Genomic DNA, 21,406 nt, shown 5'->3' on the forward strand with positions numbered 1-21,406 from the left:
ACGTCAACGGGCAGATCATCCAAACAGAAAATCAAGAAGGAAACAGTGGCTTTGAATGACACATTGGACTGAGAGGATATAACAGATATATTCAGAACATTCCATCAACAAAATACACATTCTTTTCAAGTGTTCATGGAACATTCTCCAGAACAGATCACATATTAGGCCACAAAAAAGTCTCAACAGAGTCAAAAAGATCAAAGTGAATCCATGCATTTTTTCTGACCACAACACTATGAAACTAGAACCACAAGAAAAAACCTGGAAAGACCACAAATACATGGAGGCTAAATAACATGCTACTAAACAATGAATGGGGTCCACCAAGAAACCAAAGAGAAAATCAAAAAATACATGGAGACAAATAAAAATGAAAACATAATGGTCCAAAATCTTTGGGATGCAGCAAAAGCTATTCTAAAAGGGAAATTTATAGCAAAACGGGCCTACCTCAAGATGCATGAAAAATCTCAAATAAAAAACCTAACCGTACACCTAAAGGAGCTAAAACAGAAAAACAAACAAAACCCAAAATCAGTAGAAGGAAGGAAATAACAAAAATTAGAGCAGAAATAAAATAGAAACTTAAGCAGTAGAACAGATCGATGAAACCAGGAGCTGGTTCTTTGAAAAGATTAACAAAATTGATAAACCTTTAGCTAGACTCATTTAAAAAAAGAAAGGATTCAAATAAAATCAGAAATGAAAGAGGAGAAATAACTGACACCACAGAAATACAAAGGATTACAGGAGAATTTATGAAAAATTATATGCCAACAAATTGAACAACCTAGAAGAAATGGATAAATTACTAGAAATATGGAGCCCTCCAAAATTGAATCAGGAAGAAATAGAAAATTGGAACAGACTGGTTACCAGCAATGAAATTGAATTAGCAATCAAAAGACTCCCAGCAAACAAGTCCAGACCAGATGGCTTCACAGCAAAAGTCTACCGAACATTTAAAGAAGACATAATACCTCTTCTTCTCAAACTATTTCAAAAAATAGAAAAGGAAGGAAAACTTCTAAATTCATTCTACAAGGCATGCATTACCCTGATACCAAAACCATATAAAGAGACTAGAAAAAGAGAACTACAGGCCAGTATCTGTGGTGAACATAGATGCAGAATTCCCCAACACAGTATTAGCAAACTGAGTCCAACAGTACATTTTAAAAAATCATTCACCACCATCAACTGGGATTTATTTCCAGGATCAGGGGTGGTTGAATATTGACAAATCAATGTGATGCATCACATTAATAAGAGAAAGGATAAAAACCATATGCTCATTTCAATAGATGCAAAAAAAGCATTTGACAAAGTACGACATTGATTCATGATAAAAATCCTCCACAAAGTAGGTTTAGAGGGAACATACCTCAACATAATAAAGGCCTTATATGAAAAACCCAGAGCTAACATCATCCTCAATGGGGAAAAACTGAGAGCTTTTGCCCTAAGATCAAGAACAAGACAAGGATGTCCACTCTCACTTTTATTAACAATACTGGAAATCCTAACCATAGCAATCAGACAAGGAAAAGGGATAAAAGGCATCCAGATTGGTAAGGAAGAAGTAAAACTTTCACTATTTGCAGATGACATGATACTGTATATAGAAAACCCTAAAGACTCCACCAAAAAACTACTAGAATTAATAAACGAATTCAGTAAGGTCCCAGGGCGCAAAATCACTGTACAGAAATCTGTTGCATTTCTGTACACAATAAGCAAAAGAAAGAGAAGTTAAGAAAACAATCCCTTTTACAATTGCAGCAAAAATAATAAAATACCTAGGAATAAACTTAAGGAGGTGAAAGATCTGTACTCTGAAAACTATAAAACACTGATGAAAGAAATTGAAAACAACACAAAGAAATGGAAAGACATTCCATGCTCATGGATTGAGAGAACAAATATTGTTAAGGTATTCATACTACCCAAAGCAGTGTACACATTTAATGCAGTCCCTATCCAAATACCAATAGCATTTTTCACAGAACTAGAACAAACAATCCTAAAATGTGTATGGACCCACAAAAGACCCGAATAGCCAAAACAATCTTGAAAAAGAAAAAGCTCAAAGTATCACAATTCCAGATTTCAAGTTATACTACAAAGCTGTAGTAATCAAAACAGTATGGCACTGGCACAAAAATAGACACGTAGATCAGTGGAACAGGATAGAAAGCCCAGAAGCAAACCCATAATTATATGGTCAATTAATCAACAAAAGAGGCAAGAATATGCAATGGGAAAAACAGTCTCTTCATCAAATGGTGTTGGGAAAACTGGACAGCAACATGCAAAAGAATGAGACTGGACCACTTCCTTACATCATACACAAAACTGACTTCGAAATGGATTAAAGACTTAAATGTGAGACTCAAAACTGTAAAAATTCTAAAAGAGAACATAGGCAGTAATCTCTCTGACATTGACTATAGCAGCTTTCTTCTAGATCGGTCCCCTAAGGCAAGGGAAACAAAAGCAAAAATAAACTATTGGTATTACATCAAAATAAAAAGCTTCTGCACAGGGGAGGAAACAGTCAACAAAACTAAAAGACAACCGACTGAATGGGAAAATACATTTGCAAATGACATATCTGATAAAAGGTTGGTATCAAAATATATAAAGAACTTACACGACTCAAAACCCCAAAACCAGATAATCCAATGAAAACATGGTCAGAAGACAGAACAGACATTCCTCCATCTCTATACAGACAGCCGACAGCCAACAGACCCATGAAAAAATGTTCAACATCACTCATCATCAGGGAAATGCAAAGCAAAACCACAATGAGATATCACCTCACACCTGTCAGAATGGCTAAAATCAAAAACACAAGAAGCAAGTGTTGGTGAAGACATGGAAAAAGGGGAACCCTCTTGCCCTGTTGGTGGGAATGCAGACTGGTGCAGCCACTGTGGTAGACAGTATGGAGTTTCCTCAAAAAGTTAAAAATTGAACTACCCTAATTGCACTACTGGGTATTTACCCAAAGAATATGAAAATACTAATTCAAAAGAATACATGCACCCCTATGTTTATTGCAGCACTAGTTACAATAGCCAAATTATGGAAACAGCCCAAGTGTCCATCAACAGATGAATGGATAAAGAAGAGTGGTGTATATATGCAATAGAATATTACTCAGTCCTAAAAAAGAATGAAATCTTGCCATTTACAGTGACATGGATGGAGGCAGAGTATAATGCTAAGTGAAATAAGTCAGAGAAAGATAAATACCATATACCAAATACCATATGATTTCACTTATATCTGGAATTTAAGAAAAACCAATGAAGGGAAAAAAGAAACAAACCAAGGAACATACTCTTAACTGTAGAGGACAAACTGATGGTTACCAGAGCGGAGGTGGTGGGGCAGTGGGGGAAATAAGTGATAAGGATTAAGGAGTGTACTTACAATGATGAGCACTGAGCAGTGTGTAGAATTGTTGAATCACTCTGTTGTACACCTAAAACCAATATAGCACTGGATGTGTATTATACTGGAATTAAAAATAAAAACTTAATGAAGTAAAGATTTTATTCGTGGAGCAGAGCGTGTTATATAGAGAAAGGGAAAATAAATATTACAAAGCAAATTGTGCATAGTTTCTTTGTTTCATGTAAAGCCAGAAAATGTTTATCATCTGGTTGTAGAGGTGTTCACTCATCTTTGCAGTATATTTAGAAAGCTACCAAAAATATAGGCATTTCTCCTTGAGCATGTTCTCATGAGCAAATTAGATGTGAAAAGCTTTGTTAATTAGAGTATTACTTACCTTAAGTTCACTATTTTCACAGTCACAATAGAGAATCAGCATAGTTGTAGTGTTATGAGGGAAGGGACAGAGGGAGGGAAGGAAGGATTTGGTTTGGGGGTTTGTGTTTTGGTGAGCACATTTTGAGTTTTTCTGTGGTTTATCTTGACATCGGATAATAGCAGCAATAAGTGTTTTTACTGTGTAATAAAATCATAGGGACATTATATTTAAGCAAAACTAGGTATGATCAGTGGGTAGGTTTTATATGGAAGTTTTTAAACTATATATACTTAAACTATTTCAGTTCTTTTAGTATTTATTGGAATATACGCACTCAGGAATCTTTTACTGATGGTGCACATAATCAAAAATAGTTTGGAAATGACTCCATCTAGCCTCCAACACGTTTTTTCCCCCATCAAAACAGTTACTCTTATAATTTCTGGTGCTTCAATATTAAGATATCAACTGTAGAATTACCACAGAAAATGATATAACATTGGCAGTACTTGTTTCTAAAACCTATGTATTTGTTGTCACAAAGGTAATTAAAATAATTTGAATTTGCAAGGTTTTCATATAAGTGATTTGGTTTCTCTCACTTCCACTTGTGTCCACCAAATTAAAGCAAAACCTAGCTTTTTTTTTTTAGAGAGAGCATGAGAGCAGGGGCATGGGGGTGGGAGAAGAGAGAGAATCTTAAGCAGGCTCTCCACTGAGCCACTGAGCACAGAGTTCAATAGTGAGGCTTAATCTAACGACCCTGAGCTGAAATCAAGATTTGGAGGCTTAACTGAGCCACCCAGGTGCCCCCAAATCTAGCTTTTTGTAAAAACACTTTTCCACATTGTTTCAGTTCCATGTTGTTCCATCTATAGTAAGTGCTTTGTGTTCACTTAATGGTCTTAGGATAGTGGGAAGCAAAAGCTTCTAACATCGTTGTGATCCTAGTGTTGGTAGTAAAAATAACGTTTAGCTACAGAAGGTATTTGGGAAAGCTACATCTGAAAGGTACTAATGTCTTATAATAGGAACAACTCTTGAACAGGTTAATGCTACTGTTTAAACGCTGATGCCTACTAACACAAATCAGATGCTCCTTCCCTTTACACATATACCATGCTTTTTATAAATCAATTACATTATACTGGCATCTGGATTAGTATAAAGATCAAATGTAGGTGTAATTTTTAATTTGTTGAACTATTTTTGAGACTAACTTAAATACCAATTTTTTTACCACATGCATCATGCAATTTGATATATGACTTTTATTTGTACAATTTTCCTAAACCTATCATATAAAATGAGATGTATTAAAAAATTGAACTGCAGTATGTCATCAGTGTGTGAATATATGTATATCTAACTTCTTATATAAGAATGATTTAGCATAACCCTGAGCTGTTAAATGATAGCCATAGTATGACTGTTTATACTAATGTTTTTAATAAAATTAGATCTAATTTGGTCCCTTACTTTCTTTTAGCGAAGAGTAACCAGAATTCAACAAATAGAGAAGGACATACTTCGTATACGACAGCTTTTACAGTCCCAAGCAACAGAAGCAGAGGTTAGTAAGTTGATTTTTTTGTTTGTTTACAGATATAGATATGGAAAAGAAAATATGTCTAATTAATGTGGCATCATTGAAATATAGATGTTTTTTCTAGAGAATTGAGACACTTCGTAAGTTTTTTTCATGAAATTAAATGAATTATCAAAAACCTTGATCATGTTGATCTTTTAATAACTGCTATCAATTAAAATTTATAGAGCCATAAATACAGATACTTTACTTCAGTCCTCAAATTACATATAATCAGATAGCTAACTTAAATTGGCTATTATCAACTAGTAAATAAGCTATTACCTGTCTGTAATTCATGATTAAAACTGATCATACAAATTTATGTTTGCTCCACAGTCCTCATTAAAATTACAGTAAAAGGATAAAATGAAAAAGGCACAAAGACAGGGGAGGTAACAATAAAATTGGGGGAGCTGGAAAGCAGGTAAATAAATGCACGGTTTTAGTATATAGTAGTGAATTAACGCCTAAGTCCGCTGTAGGAAGTCATGAAGCAACTCATTTTATACTGTGGAGTCCTAAAAGGTTCCAAAATATGTACCCCTGGATGTAAGGATTAAAAAAGGTGGCTAAAATTTTAGTTAGAGGATGACTGAAAATTTGTTAAGACGCAGGTAGAGCCTCCAGAGACTGTCTTGAACTCTCAGTAGCAGGTAACTTCTTTCCAATCCCAGCAAAAGAGGAGGGACTTATTCTAGAAAGGGTAAAAGAAAGGGTTTTTAGGTAGAGGTAACCCTAGTGTAACTGAAGTTGGGGTATCATACTAAAAACTGAAATAAGTGAAAATTTACTTATGAATTCTGAAACCCTCACTCACTTCCAAGCTTATAATACAGGCAAGTTTCTAGAAGCAACTTCTCTAAGAAATGTGACTAACCCAAGAAAACAGACCTAAAGGTACTGACATTGGAGGATTCCCCAATAAAACAACCCAGCTGGACCACCCTATAGAGTAGCTGTAGTTGCCAGTCTTCATCCCTCATGCATAGAGCAGCACTTAACCTTTTCGTAGGTAGCCCACTCTGAAATAGGGATGGACAGCTAAAGACTACCAGACATTTTAAGTAAGTTCCTAAAAAGAAAGATGTAATGGAAAGATGTAATAGTATGCAGAGAGAACACTTTAAAACCTAAAACTAACATTCTCAGATAAAAGAGGATGCATCCATAGCGGTACTAGGAAACGATACTACACAAAAGGAACATTCAGAGAATCCAGGAAAGAGTTCTTGGGAATTAAAAGTGTGGTGGTAGCAGAAATGAAAACTCAGAAAGGTTAGAAGATAAATTTCTCGGAAAATAGAAAGATAAGAGATGGAAGACAGAAAAGATGAGAAAATCAGAGAATCATTTCCGGAGGGTTCACTATTCATATAAAAAGGAGTTCCAGAAAGAGAATGGAGGAGCTAGAAGGAGGAAATTATCACAGAAATAAAATACCCTAGAATTGAGGGGCATAGTTTTCCAAATAAAATGGTCTCTTCGGTATCCAATACCATGGATGAAAATAATCCCACAGCAGGCACATCATGGTACAATTTCATTTCACTAGGAATAAAAAGAAAGTCTTAAAACATTCTAGAGAAGGAGAGGAAGACAAACAAGAAAAAAACAAAACAAAAAACCAGGAATGTAAATGTCTTTAGCTATATAAACAGCAACACTGGGAGCTGGGAAGTAGAATACCAATTTCTTAAAATTTCTGAAAGAAAATTATTTCCAGCTATATTCTAACATCTGTTCGCCTACACCACTGGGTGTCCCGTAATTCCATTCAGTTCTGACACCCAGAGTGCAGACCCCACATTTAAGGATAAAGTCATTCACAAGACTGCCCTCACTTCAGACACCAGCTACCAGTGTCAGGTGTCGTCAAGCCACCTGCACTCTGCCCAGCTTGCTGTACATTCTATTCTAAGTGGGCATATTCTAGTGCAATTCAACTCTGACACTTAACTACCTAGAATTGACATAGCCTATACAGATTAATGGCAGAGTCCTTCACAAGACTACGCCTCCCAAGCCACCCATACTTCTGCCCAACTGGCTACAAATTAGGGGCTTCCCACACCCCCCTAGGTTCAGTAGTTCACTGGAGTGACTCAGAACTCACTGGAAATGCTAACATACAATTACAGTTTTATTATAGAGGATACAGATCAGGAACAGCCAAATGAGGAGACCAATATAGGGCAAAATCTGGGGAAAGTGAGGAATAAAGAATGCAGAGCTTCCGTGCTCTCAAAGAATCTTCAACACGTCATTCTCCCAACACATCAATATGTTCATCAACCAGGAAGCTCCACTGAGCTTCAGCGTCCAAAGTTTTATTGGGGTTTCATTATGTAGGCACACTTGATTAAATAGGTAGCTGTATGACTGACCTCAATTTCCAGGCCCCTCTCTTCCTCCTCCCTGGAGGTCAGTCTGGCCCAAAGTTCCAACCTTCTAGGCACCTGTTTTCCTCTATGCCTGACTCTTAATATCATAGGAACTTTGGCTTTAGTACATGTGAATTTGAAATATGCAGAAACATGTATTTGCTAAGTAGGCATTTTAAGTACAAGTACTATGAAGTCATATTCCTAAAAGCAGTTTAACTTGGCTGACTTAAGCCAATAAAAACTCGCTATTTGTAATATAAGGAATAAGTGTCCATTTTGCAGTGTTGACTGTTAAGGACTGGGGGAGAAAAAGAACAGTATCTCTGCTCCTTTTTCAGTCTCACTGGTATTGTTGTTTGGCAGTATTCTGGTTGTTGCCACCCCTTTGGCTTTCCAGTGTAGTTTATCTTTTTCCCCCCTTGATTAAACTTACTGTAACACTCTATTTTTTTAAACTATTTTTAAAGAGGCAGCCTTTTGTTTTTATTGAGCAGTACTACATTTTATATTTTCTCTTTTATATTTTCTGCTGCTATTTTCTTGTAGTTTTTGCTGCCATTGTTTTTCTCATTTCTTTAGTTACAGTTTTTTCCTCTTTCTTATATCCTGATTATTGTTGTCTGCATCTAACAGATTCTTTTATATTTTGGAATGAATATTTGCATTTATTTTTTCTAGTTGATTCAATCTTTTATTTGTATGAAGTAGCTCTGTGTATAGCATTTAATGCTCTTCACCTTGAATTTCATTTTGTTTGCTATTAATATTACCACCCTAGCTTTTTGTTACCATTTTCCTACTATAATATATTCCCTCTGGTATTTCAAAGTTTACCAACTTTCTGTCCTCTGGAAGGCCCTAAAAAATTGTTGTTTGTTCATTGCCACCCTTATTTTCCAGCATGGTTGTAAGTTTTTTGCAGGTTGGAGACTTGTTCGTGTTTTTTTATTTGTTCAAAACTTTTACTCGTACCATTGGATCTGGGGCCAGCTGTGCCAACTGTCCACTGTTGTGATCCAGTCTCTTCTTGTTTTCTTTTGTTATGAAAATGATTATATTAGTCATAGCCTACAGTGGTTACATTTAGTCTACTAGTTCAGTGAATGTAGATTAAAGGAAGGTGCCATGTCACATTTAAGAAAGAACCAAAACTTTTTTTTTTTAATTTGCTTTTTAAAGTTTCTTTATTCCATTATTGTTGTTTGGCTAATATAGATAAGTGGGAGGATCTGGAAAATGGAGAAAACCAGGGCTTGGACACTTATAAATTAGTTCACATACAGCGTAGATTAGAAAAGAGAAGATACCTGTCAAATAATTTCTCCACCATGAAGCGTATTACATATAGCACTCTTTGTCCTGCCTCTTGACAGCTCTGGTTTAGGGTCAAGATGCAGTACATAATTCAAGTGATGTAATTATTGCACATGATTCAAATATCAAAAATTACAAAAAGATATGTGAAGGAACCAGTTTACCACTTTCTTGTATATCTTTTCAGAAAAGGTGGATTATTTATCGACAAGCAAATACATTTGGGGAGATCAAAAAGATGGGAGCTGTGAGGAGAGTTGTATCATGGTTGTAAAATCTCTAGAAAATAGCCAGTGAGAGAGCAAGGTGGCTCAGTCAGTTGAGCATCTGACTTCATTTCAGCTCAGGTCCTGAGATGGAGCCCTGCATTGGGCTCTGCTCTCTACAGGGAGTCTGCTTGAAGATTTTCTGTCTGTTCTCGCTCTCAAATAAATAAGTAAATAAATCTTTTAAAAGAAAAAATAGCCAGTGAGAAATATTTATTAAAATCCTATGCAAAGTACTTTTGTAACTATTAGTAAGGAGACAGCTCAATTTAAAAATGGGCAAAAGATTTGAATAGACGTTTCACCAGAAAATGTACAGGAATGGCAGGTAAGCACATGAAAATATGCTCACCGTCATTAGTCATTCAGGAAATGCAAATCAAAACCACAGTGAGATACCACTTTACACCCATTAGGATGGCTATAATCATAAAGACAGATAATAAACACTGGCAAGAATGTAGATAAATAGAAGCCATCATATATTGCTATTGGGAATATAAAATGTGCAGCCACTTGGAAAACAATTTGGCAGTTACTTAAAGTATTAAACAGAGTTATCGTGTGATCCAGCAATTCCACTTCAACTACCTATCCAAGAGAAATGAAAACATATGTTCACACAAAGACTTTAACCTGAATGTTCATAGCAGTATTATTCATAGTAGCCCCCAAAGTAGAAACTATGCAAACGTGTATCAGCTGGTGAATGATTAAACACAATGTGGTATATCTTTACAACTGAATACTGTTCTGCAATAAAAAGGAACAAATTGTTGATACATACTCTAACATGGATCAAGCTCAAAAACATGCTAAGTAAAAGAAACTAGACATGTAAGTCTACATATTTCATTTATAAGAATTGTCTAGAAAAGTTAAATTTATACAGACAGAAAGTAGTTAAGACAGGGGTATGGGTGGGAATGAGGATTAACTATAAACGAGCACAAGGCATCCTATTAGAGTGATAAAAATGGTGCTCGCTTTGGCAGCACATATACTAGAATGATAAAAATGTTCTAAAGCTGGATTATGGTGATGCTTGGTACGCTTACAAAAAATGGTACACTTAAAATGGGTGAATGTTGTGGCATGCAAATATCTCAACAATTTTTTTCATCCCTAGGGTAGAAAACTTTGGGGAAGTTGTCCAGCAACTCTGGAAATGAGGATGCTAATTAGAGTCATTCTTTCATTAGGAATCAGCAACAGTTTCTTTGCCTTTAATGTTAGCAGTAGCTTTGGACCGTGGTAAAGAGTGCTCACTTCGGCAGCACATATACTAAAATTGGACAGTGGTAAAGAGTGCAAGCAGGCCTGTAGCCTAGGATCAGTAAAAGAATAAAGGGAAGTAAAATAACAAATAGAAAGGAGGAGGAGGAAAGAAAACAAAGATAATAAGTGTTAAATATTATTTTGGGCCCTAGAGTCAGGCTTGTGATCCCAGCTCTGACTCTGCCATTTACTAGGTATGTCACCTAAAACCAGATACTTATCTTCTCTGTGCCTCAGTTTCTTTATCTGTAAAGTGGGGATAATAATAATACCTTACCTCACAGAGTTGGTATGAGGATTAAATAAATCAGTAGATGCCAAGTGATTAGTGCGTAGTAAACATTAGACTTTTTTTTAACTTTATCACATTCATCATCCTGTCATCAAATGGGCCTGGTAATCCTTCACGACTACTATGTTTCTGTGGATCCCCCATTCTTCTTCTCTTGGAAATGACTTTACTAATCTCCCTCCATAATTCCATCTCCTCCTTCATAGAGAAAATAGTAGCTGTTATCAGAACTGCCTGTCCTCCTGTCAAGAGGTGTTCTGCCTTCTTGCCTGTGCTTTGGATTTTCTATTCCTGCCTTTTCAGGAACTTCTTACTCTTATCTCTTTTCTCTCACATATTTATCTCCTTCCTCTTCTGTGGCACCTTTGTATTGCCATTTAAACCTGCTCAAATCTTATCTTTCAAAATATAAAAGGAACCTTCCTCAATTCTGTCTCTCCTTGCAACTACCTTCCTTCATCTCTCCCCTTACCTCCCTCATTGTCTTTTCCCATTCCCCCACTCCACAGGTGTTTCTAGACTCCCAAGTCTGTATTTCCTCCTCACTACTCTTCTTTTTTCCCCCACCATTCACTCTTAAAACACACCAATCTAGCTAGTCTCTACTCCATCAGTGACTTCTATATTATTAATTAAATTGATATTTTCAGTCTTCATCTTGACATTTTCTACGTTATTAAACACTTCCTGTTACTTGAAATATTTTTCTCTTGGCATTCCATGGCAACACTTTTTTGTTTTTTTCCCCACCTCTTTGGCTTTTATAGGCCCATGCTCTTTTATCTGGACATTAATTGTACACATTCCTTAAGTCTTTATTGCTGTTATCTGTATTATCTTTCCCTTAGACCGTCTCATTTATGCTTATAGCTTCACTTACCTTTTATACACTATTGGCTCTCAAATTCATTTTCCTAGCCCTCAGTTCCAGACTCCTAAATCTATGTGCCTTCTCTGCATCTCCACTTAGATGTCTCAAAGACACCGTAAATCCAACATATTCAAAGCATAATTAACGATCTTCTCCTAAGTCCTTCTTACCATGGCACTCCTCCAAAGAACCCTCACTCCCTTAGAATTACCTTCTCTGCAAGTGACACCATCATTATTCAGTTGTGTGAGTTAAGGAATATAGGAATAATTCGTGACAGCAGATCTCTTCTTCTGTCCCATATGCAGTAATATCAGGTCCTTCAGATTTACCTCTCTGTCCCTACTTCTATCCCTGCCACTGCTTGCCTGGTGTCAGGTACCATCATCTCACACTTAATACATTAGCTTCCAAGCTGGTGTCATCTATATTTCCTACCTACTTAGACCATTTAAAATTAAATTTGACCTTAAAAAATCAATTTACATTAAGTTTTCCCATTAATAGTCTAGTATTGGTTATGTGAGGGCAGGAATGATGTATGAGAATCACACTAAAATTCAACAAAATCAGTAAGTTTTTTTTTTACCGTCTTTTTTTCTACTCTCTGCACCATGATTTTTCTGATGTACTAGAACAAACTCCCCCCCCAACCTCAGGTCCTTCGCATATGATCTGTTTACCTAAAACCCTTCCCCAACCCTGACCGTTTTCCCAGAACTCCTGTTCTTTAGATCTCACTTCAAACAGCACTTCCTAAGATGGCTCTTTCCCAAACTGTTAGGCCATGTGATATCCCTCTGCTTATTTATTCTCACAGCACCTTGTACTCTTTTTTTCAGTGTGCTTGTCAAAGTTTTAACATTATTTGATAGTATCCCTGATGAGACTGTAAGCTTGAGGAGTATGTAGAACAGTGTCTTGTTTTGCCAGCACTGTATTCTGTGGCACCTCGTACAAGTAACTAACATAGCAGATGCTCAGGAATTACTTTTACATTGACATCTTTAATTATGTTAGTGTCAAATCTTTGTGTTTTTAGTGGGTTTTTATTCATCTTGCCTCTCGATTAGCTTTGTATTGTCTCTACTTTTATTGAATTTATTGAATTTTATAGTGTGGTTTTCAGATGATCCTATTTTTTCTTCTATTTATGAATTATTGGGGCTATCTCATTTTTGCCTATATATAACTTAGTTTATTGGTGGAAATACTGCATGTAAATTAACTTTTAAGTCACATTTTAAATGGTCTAGGAAAGCTTGATGTTTAAGGAAATTCCATTGGAAGCCATTTTGTAATATAATTATCCACTATTAAATAAGGCAAGTGTTTTAAAGTGTAATTTTTATTTTTGAGTATCATTTTCCTAGAGCATGCAAGCACATTTGTGCTTCTGTAAAAGATAATGGAAAAATTATTTTACTTCTTCGATTCTGCAGTGGTATTTTTACAGAGTGATTGCTTTATACTGGATATAATCTATCTTGAAACGACTGCTTTTACTGGATATAATCTGTCATTTCATTTCATATAACAGATGGAGGTTACATTAGAAAAGGTTTTTGGTTTTATTCCTATCAGGATCTAAGAGCTTATTGATTTCATGACTTTTATTAGCAGAAGATGTATATATATTCTATGTATAAATACCCATATACAGAATGTATTTGTAAGCCTAGGTAATAGTTTAACTGTTATATTTACAGCTCCATTAAATGCCAGAACCATGTGACCTTGTGGAAGAGACAAGTATTTGTTCTAGTTGGGTTATATCCCCGAGAGTGATGTGAGCACAGCTGGTGGAGGATGGTATTTCTGTGAGTCTCAGAAAATCCTTTGTCTTGTGCGGCTCTAATGCTCAGGGGACACACTTCACTTTCCTCTTACTGAAATAGTCAACTGCCAACCATGCTGGAGGTTATGAAGTATAAGTGCAGTTCCATGCTTCTGTAAACCTGTATAATTGATGCATTCAGAGTTTTAATACAGGAAAGAAAAAAAGCTGTGGGCTAAGAAAGCATTCACTATTTTTGTATGTAATGATGTTAACTCCATGTTGACAGAGGTCATCTCAGAGCAAGCACGAAGCTGGCTCACATGAAGCTGAGCGGCAGAATGAAGGTCAAGGAGTGGCAGAAATCAACATGGCAACTTCTGGTAGTGGTCAGGTAAATAAATTATTTTATTGGTTTTCTTTTTAATTAGCTATTTAAATATTTTTAAAGGAATATGGAGTGAGATAGTCCTCAGAATGATCTATAAATCTTACTGATTTCCTTAGTCCTAAGTGGATATCTCCAGAAGAATTCAGTGCCAAAATGCTATGTCATTTTTCTTTATTACACCTAACAATAATGCTTTCAAAATTTCTAAGTATGTTTTATAGCTCTAAATTGTGTATTTCTGTTTTAGTCTAAAATGATTAGTGTGGGTAGAGGTTTTTTTTGAAAAATAAATGCTAAACTGCATTTTGGTTATGTATGATTTGACCTAGTTGTTATTGCTTGCATTGAACAGATTTGCTCTTTCTCTAAGGCATTCTTTGCAAAGACATTTTCATGTTTTTAAAAGTGATAAAGACTTTGTTATAATTCTTGTTTTCTGTTGTACTTCAAGGTTACATAAATCTAGAAATCCAAGTTTTATCATTGAAAAAAGTGATACTAATGCTCCTAAAAAGAGACATAGCCTAGTCATGTTTAACCATTATCACATCATTCTTTAGCAAAATTGTGGAAGTCAACTTGATTTTTTTTTTAATGTAGCACTGTTATCTTGTAATTCTGCCATTAATTTTCTATTAGAGTTTTATCAGAATGTATCATAATATGTCAGAATTTTGTTTGGGGTGTTTGGTCTTCACATTTTTTCAGTGAATATTTTTATGTTATAAATGAGTGATTTTTTAAAAATAGAATTCCACTAAGTTTTTAAAGATAATTTCCCCACTATTGATATGAAATATTCCTGTAGTGTCTGTAGGTTATTTTTGATTTAATATTATTTAAAAGAGCATGGGTTAAAATTTAAAGCTTAAAATGTCTCATATTTAAGGGGCACCTGGGTGGCTTAGTTGGTTAAGCATCTGCCTTCAGCTCAGGTCATGATCCCAGGGTCCTGGGATCAAGTCCTGCATCCGGCTCCTTGCTCAGCGGGGAGCCTTCTTCTCCCTCTCCCTCTGCCTGCCACTCTGCCTACTTGTGCTCTCCCTCTCTCTCTGTCAAATAAATAAATAAAACCTTTAAAAAAACAAAAATTGGGGCACCTGGGTTGCTGAGTCGGTTAAGTGTCTGCCTTTGGCTTGGGTTGTGATCTCAGGGTCCTGGGATCAAGTCTGGTATCAGGTTCCCTGCTCAGCAGGGAGCCTGCTTCTCCCTCTGCTTGTGCTTGTGTACTCTCTCTCTCTGACAAATAAATAAAATCTTAAAAAATATATTAAAAAAATGTTTTTAAGTTTTTAAAAATGTCTCATATTTAAGCATTTAAAGTTATTTTACTGAGTTAAAAGATATTTCATTTTAGTATTACTAGTTAGCATTATACTGGGGAAAACTCTTCAGTTATAGATGGTAAATTGGGGCAAAAGAAATTATATTTTAACATATTTGAGTTATTTTGACTATATTTTTTTCTACCTTTAGGGAATTATTTGGGAAATTTATGTTTTCCTACATATATGTAGAAGAAAAGAAAGAAAAGTTTCAAGCTCTTGACAGAAAAAACTGTTTGCTTAGGATTAGACCTTTCGAAATATGTATTTGGTTACTTTTAGTCACTGTTTAAAACAGTACTACAGCTGCTCCAAATCCTGATGTAGCCAAGTGATACAAACCTGTGGGACAGTGATTCAGTTAGCCACGATTTCTTTAAACTATCTTAATAGGATCTGTACACATGATAACCTCTTGGAGTTTGTTCATTTGTTTTATTTTACTATTTGCTCCAGAAATAAAAGCCATTGACAATAACTCTGAATTTCTCAGGATCAAAGTAGCATGATCCAGCAAAGCTTCTGTCCTGGTGCACTTACCGCTACCACTGTGTGCAAGTTCCTTGTACACCCTCTCTCTCCTGGTTTCCTGCCTGCCATCCACCCTGCCAGAATGATCTTTGCAAAGAGTAAATCACCCTCTTTAAAACCTTTATTGGCTTCCCTTGGTTTTTAGAATAAGATAACCCTTTATTAGGACCTATATAACCAGGCTCCTGCCTAACTCGTCAGTCAGCTTTACATCACGCTTTGCTGTCACTACTTCAGCCACACTGGCCTTTCAGTACCTCATATTTATTGGGCCTCCTTTTTCCACAGCCTGTACACAATCTATACCCCTTCTTTACAGAGCTCTTCTCATCCCATTTCACTCCATTAAGATCAGTTCATGTGTCTTTGCATTTAAGCATGACTTTCTCAAGAGGCTTGAACAGTTCAAATCCCATTGTTATAAGCAGTCCTAGAATATTCCTCTCTTTGAAGACTACCACATATGCAGTTGTACATTTATTTGTGTGATTATTTGATTAATATTGATTTCCCCCACTAGATTGTAAGCTCCAGAAGGGCAAAGATTTTATCTAGTTTTGTCCATTTTCATATCTTCACAGTCCCTGGTATATAGTAAATAACAGTAAATATATGTTGGTTGGAAGGAAGATCTTGTATCCCTTCTAGAAATAGTGTTTCTTGATCTGTGATTAATCTTCCCTGGAAGTTAAATGGAAAGAGAAAGCTGGAAGTAAATTATACAGGTCAGATCCCTGCTTGCTTAGTATATAACTACATGTATAATTCATTTATGAATTGATTCTTAGCTTTTCTATTTAAAGTTTAGAACCAGATCTCTAGTGATAGCCAGTAAGTAATGATGAAGTTCAGTCAAGAATGGGAAAGAAATGAAATGATAAGAGAATGCTTTGTGGCTAATGAGCATTTTAAAACTTTACTATGGAAAATTTCAAACATATACAGAGGCAGATAAAATAATACAGTAATCCACATGTACCCTATTCCACTTTGCCCTCCCATTTTATTTTTGAAGAAGATCCGACATCATCATCATTTCTTCCATAAATATTTCACTCTGTATTTCCAAAAGATAACAACACTTTTTAAAAATATGTAACTGGGGCGCCTGGGTGGCTTAGTCATTAAGCGTCTGCCTTCGGCTCAGGTCATGATCCCAGGGTCCTGGGATCGAGTTCCGCATCAGGCTCCCTACTTAGCGGGGAGCCTGCTTCTCACTCTCCCTCTGCCTGCCGCTCTCTCTCTCTCTGTCAAATAAATAAATAAAAATCTTTAAATAAATAAATAATAAATAAAAATACATAACTATTCGGGGGGGGTGCGCCTGGCTGCCTCAGCTGGTAGAGCATGTGACTCTTGATCCCAGGGTTGTGAGTTCAAGCCCCACATTGGGTGTAGAGCTTACTTTAAAAAAAAAAAACTGAAACTATGTAACTACACTGCCATTATTACATTCCCAAAGGAACCAACAGTAATAGCATCAATATCTAGTCAGTATCCAAATCTGCAGTTGTTTTCATAAATGTCATAATTTTTCACAGCTTATTTGACTCTTTCTAGGTAAGGTTCATGCTTTGGGATTAGTTAATAAGTCTCCAGAGTTTTGTGGGGTTTTTTGTTTGTTTGTTTTTAAAGATTTCACCTATTTATTTGACAGAGAGAAAGCAAGCAAGCACAAGCAGGGAGAGGGAGAAGCAGGCTCCCCACTGAGCAGGGAGCCCAATGCGGGGCTTGATCCCAGGACCCTGGGATCCTGACCTGAGCTGAAGGCAGACACTTAACATACTGAGCCACCCAGGCGTCCCTCCACAAAGTTTCTTTTAATCTCTAGGTTCCTTTTTTGTCTCTTGTTTTCTGGATGTTTATTAGTTGAAGAATGAAAGTTCTTTGTTTTATACAGTTTTCCATAGGCTGGATTTTGCTGATAACATCTTCATGGTGTGTAGTTTGACATTTTTCTCTGTCCACTATATTTCCTGTAAATTGGTATTTGGATCTAGAGATATGATCAGCTTTGGATTTTCAATCCTTGTTTTGTTTTGTTTTGTTTTGTTTTGTTTTTGCAAGTCTTTTAAGGGCGGCATTGTGGTCTTCTGGTCTTCAATCAGGAAGTATATAATGTCTGGTTGTCTTATCTTTTTGTGATAGTAACAGTAACTGATACCTTATACCCAGCTCCATTAATTCATTAGGGGGTACAAAATTAGCTGGGAAACTTATATAAGGAGAAATTCTTGTGTACTGTTTGATTACTTCCATGTACAATTTAATTAGGAAGAAAAGGGGATAAATGCTTGCTTCTTCCCCTCCTTAGGCCAGGTTTCACAGTGACATAGAGACTCCTGCTGCCTGTGAAATAGAAACCCTGGAGTCACTTTCTAAAGTGAGTAAGTAGGAAGAGACAAGAGGGGTTCCAACCCAGGAGGAATACTTGAAATTGACTGTATCCCCACTCCACTAAGTGCAGCCATCAGGCATAGCCCTTCTAGGCCTCTTCAGTGAACTTTTGAGTGCCTGTCTCTTTTGGCAGTGGCTATTTAAGGATGAATAAGGGAAAAACAGAAAATAAAGAGATGCTTGATTTTAATATGTAGTGATTAAAAGAAATTATAGTTACTTGGAAGGGCCCCCTCCAGCCATTCATCTTATCCCCACCTCTGTATTTGCCACCCATTTTTCACTTTACTGTTCACCTTTTACCCCACTCCTTTCACCAAAAGATAATATAAAATTCATTCATCAATGTTCAGCATCTGTTTACTAAGCATCTATATTATGCCAAGACTGTTCTCAGCCCCAGGATATGGGAATGAGCTAGGTACGTGCTACCTTTTCCTTAAGAAACTTACAGTCTAGACTGTTGAATCACAGATCTGTACTTCTGAAACAAATAATGCAACATATGTTAAGAAAAAAAGAAAAAGAAGAAGATAGCAGGAGGGGAAGAATGAAGGGGAGTAAGTCAGACGGGGAGACGAACCATGAGAGATGATGGACTCTGAAAAACAAACTGAGGGTTCTAGAGGGACGGAGGGAGGGGGATGGGTTAGCCTGGTGATGGGTATTAAAGAGGGCACATTCTGCATGGAGCACTGGGTGTTATGCATAAACAATGAATCATGGAACACTACATCAAAAACTAATGTAATATATGGTGATTAACATAACAATAAAAAATTAAAAGAAACTTACAGTCTAAAAGTAAGACAGATGAGCAGTTTCCACAAAGTGTGTTAAGTATTATGAGAGGGCAAGTACATAGTGTTACAGGAACACGTATTAGAAGCACTTAACTAGTGTTAGGGTGATGTTGGTCCTAGAGAAAGTTATAAATTAATTTATTATGACACCTCAAAAATGATTGGGTAAATTAGGTACCATATCTAGGTGAAAGATGATGGTGGTCTCAGGATTAGGGGAACAATTGATAGATTTGAGAGAGTCAGTTGGTTGGTGGATATCTGAGTGCCTGAGAATATTTGGGAAATAGAATCCGTAAGGTTTGGTGTTGGATATGACAGTTAAGGGGGAAGGGGAAAGAAGTAAAGAGTGACTTCCAGGTTTTTGTCATAGGCAGCTAGGACGATGGTGATACAATTCAGTGATAACTCTAGATGAGGAGGAGGTTTGTGGAAGAAAATAATCTAGTTTCAAAAATGTTAAAATTAAGGTTAAGTTTGAAGGTGTTAAATATGAGACATTGAAGTAGAAATGTCAGGTAGGCTGTTAGAAATTTGAGTTTGGAATTGAAGGGAAGGGTGAAGAATGTGATGATAACTGGGGTATGGAAGATTTTTACATCCCCCGTGATTATAGAGTGAGAAGATGAAGACCTGGGCTAACATCGTAAAGCAAGGGAATCATATTGTTCCAAGAAAGAGGAAACAGTTAACATTATTCACCACTGATCATGAGGACTAAAAAAATCTGCATTGGGTTTTACCAAAATAAGGTCATTGGTGATCTTAGCAAGAGCAATTTCATTGGCTTTCTTCCCTACCATATTGTACTGAAGTGAGTTGAGGCTTAAATGGAAGGTTAAAAAGTAGAAGAGAGCAGGGTGCCTGGTGGACTTAGTTAATAGAGCCTGCAACTTTTGGTCTCAGGGTTGTGAGTTTGAGCCCCACATTGGATGCAGAGATGACTTTAAAATAAAATCTTAAAAAAAAAAAAAAGTAGAAGAGAGCAATTCTAGCTAACTCAGAAAGTGAACAGGCTGTTATCTGATGCAGAATACAGATTTGAGAGAAAATTTGCAGATGATTTTTTTAAGATAGAAGAGATGAGCATGCTTGAATGACAATGAGAAGGAATCAGTAGAGGGAAAGGATCCAGAACACACATGAAGGGATGGGCCACAGAAGGATGCAACAGCAGAAGGTAGAGATGGATATGGTGTCAGGTTATTTTGTTGGTTTGGTAGCAAAAAGTTGAAGTTTTGTCTGATGGCTTCTATTTCCCCGTAAATTAGAAGGTAAAATTATTTGTGGTAAAGGAAGAATAGTCAGTTTTGTACAAAAGGAGGCCTGTATAAAATAGCCAGTGTAGGGGCACCTGGGTGGCTCAGTTGTTGAGCGTCTGCCTTTGGCTCAGGTCATGATCCCAGGGTCCTGGGATCCAGCCCCGCATCAGGCTCCCTGCTCTGTGGGAAGCCTGCTTCTCCCTCTCCTTCTGCCTCTGCTTGTGTTCCCTCTCTCACTGTGTTTCCCTCTGTCAAATAATAAAATCTTAAAAAAAAAAAAAAATAGCCAGTGTAAGGAAAGAAAGGAGAGCTGACTAGGGAAACAAAGACTGCAGGTACAGTACTAAGGGCCCAAATGTATTGGTGACCATAAATGTTAAATGCGCAGCATCCTGGAGAGTTGTGTTATTTTCTCACATGCTCAGATTTCTCAGATACTGCTCAGCAGTCCATATCAGGGTGTAGAAAAAAAACAGTTGGATTCATCTGTAATTACGATGTTTGCAGGCCAGTGGGATGGAATAACCATGGAGTAAAGCTATTGAAAACTAGCTAAGAGAATTAATGGAGGTGATATACTGCGAGAAATTCAAGCTGGAATATGTAGAGAGATCCATGACTTGCTATTCCAGTCATTTCGAAGAAACTTTCTTGGGGAAGGTTAAAGGAGATTGCTAGAAGAATAGGCTATCAGAGTTACCACAGGATAACTAAATGTGTTATTTAGAGATGGTGCATTTTGGGGTAATGGAAATAGTCCAGGATATAATCATTGAGGTCAGTGGCTAAAATGGAGTAGAGGAGAAAAATGTCTTTGAAGATGATATCAGAGAACTGAGGGGCCAAGGTTTTGAATGGGTTATGTGCACGGATGTTGAAGTTATCCAGAATGATGCAATAGTTAAAGTGGAAGGAGGTCAGTGACCCTTGTGCCAAAGTAATGTTTGGGTATAGTGATTGGGAGGTCAGAAATTATGATAGGACTGGGAAAGAGGGGAAAGGCGATTATAACACAAAGAGATTTGGGCCTTTTACAGGGTTTCAAAATGATTTAGAGTGAGGAAAACATAGACTTACACTGCCTCCTGACTCTGCGAAGTACATGGCTTGTAGGAGAGAAGGCTGCAGCCAGAAGGG

The 21,406-nt window shown here is 36.6% G+C and overlaps 1 protein-coding gene across 6 annotated transcripts in view; it reads left to right on the forward strand.

Annotated features, from left to right (window-relative positions):
- Positions 1 to 21,406, forward strand: part of APC (APC regulator of Wnt signaling pathway) — a 129,193-nt gene that overhangs the window by 78,421 nt on the left and 29,366 nt on the right. For all 6 annotated transcript variants that reach the window (XM_088023427.1, XM_088023428.1, XM_028102697.2 and 3 more), the window contains 2 exons: positions 5,277 to 5,360; positions 13,850 to 13,954. In XM_088023427.1, coding sequence (XP_087879553.1) covers positions 5,277 to 5,360; positions 13,850 to 13,954 — 189 coding nt within the window. The remainder of the gene's footprint in view (positions 1 to 5,276; positions 5,361 to 13,849; positions 13,955 to 21,406) is intronic.

The sequence above is a fragment of the Eumetopias jubatus genome, unplaced genomic scaffold (genome assembly GCF_037043125.1).
Source record: "Eumetopias jubatus isolate StellerSeaLion01/CBP00866 unplaced genomic scaffold, mEumJub1_p1.0 scaffold_5, whole genome shotgun sequence".
NCBI classification, from domain to species: Eukaryota; Metazoa; Chordata; class Mammalia; order Carnivora; family Otariidae; genus Eumetopias; species Eumetopias jubatus.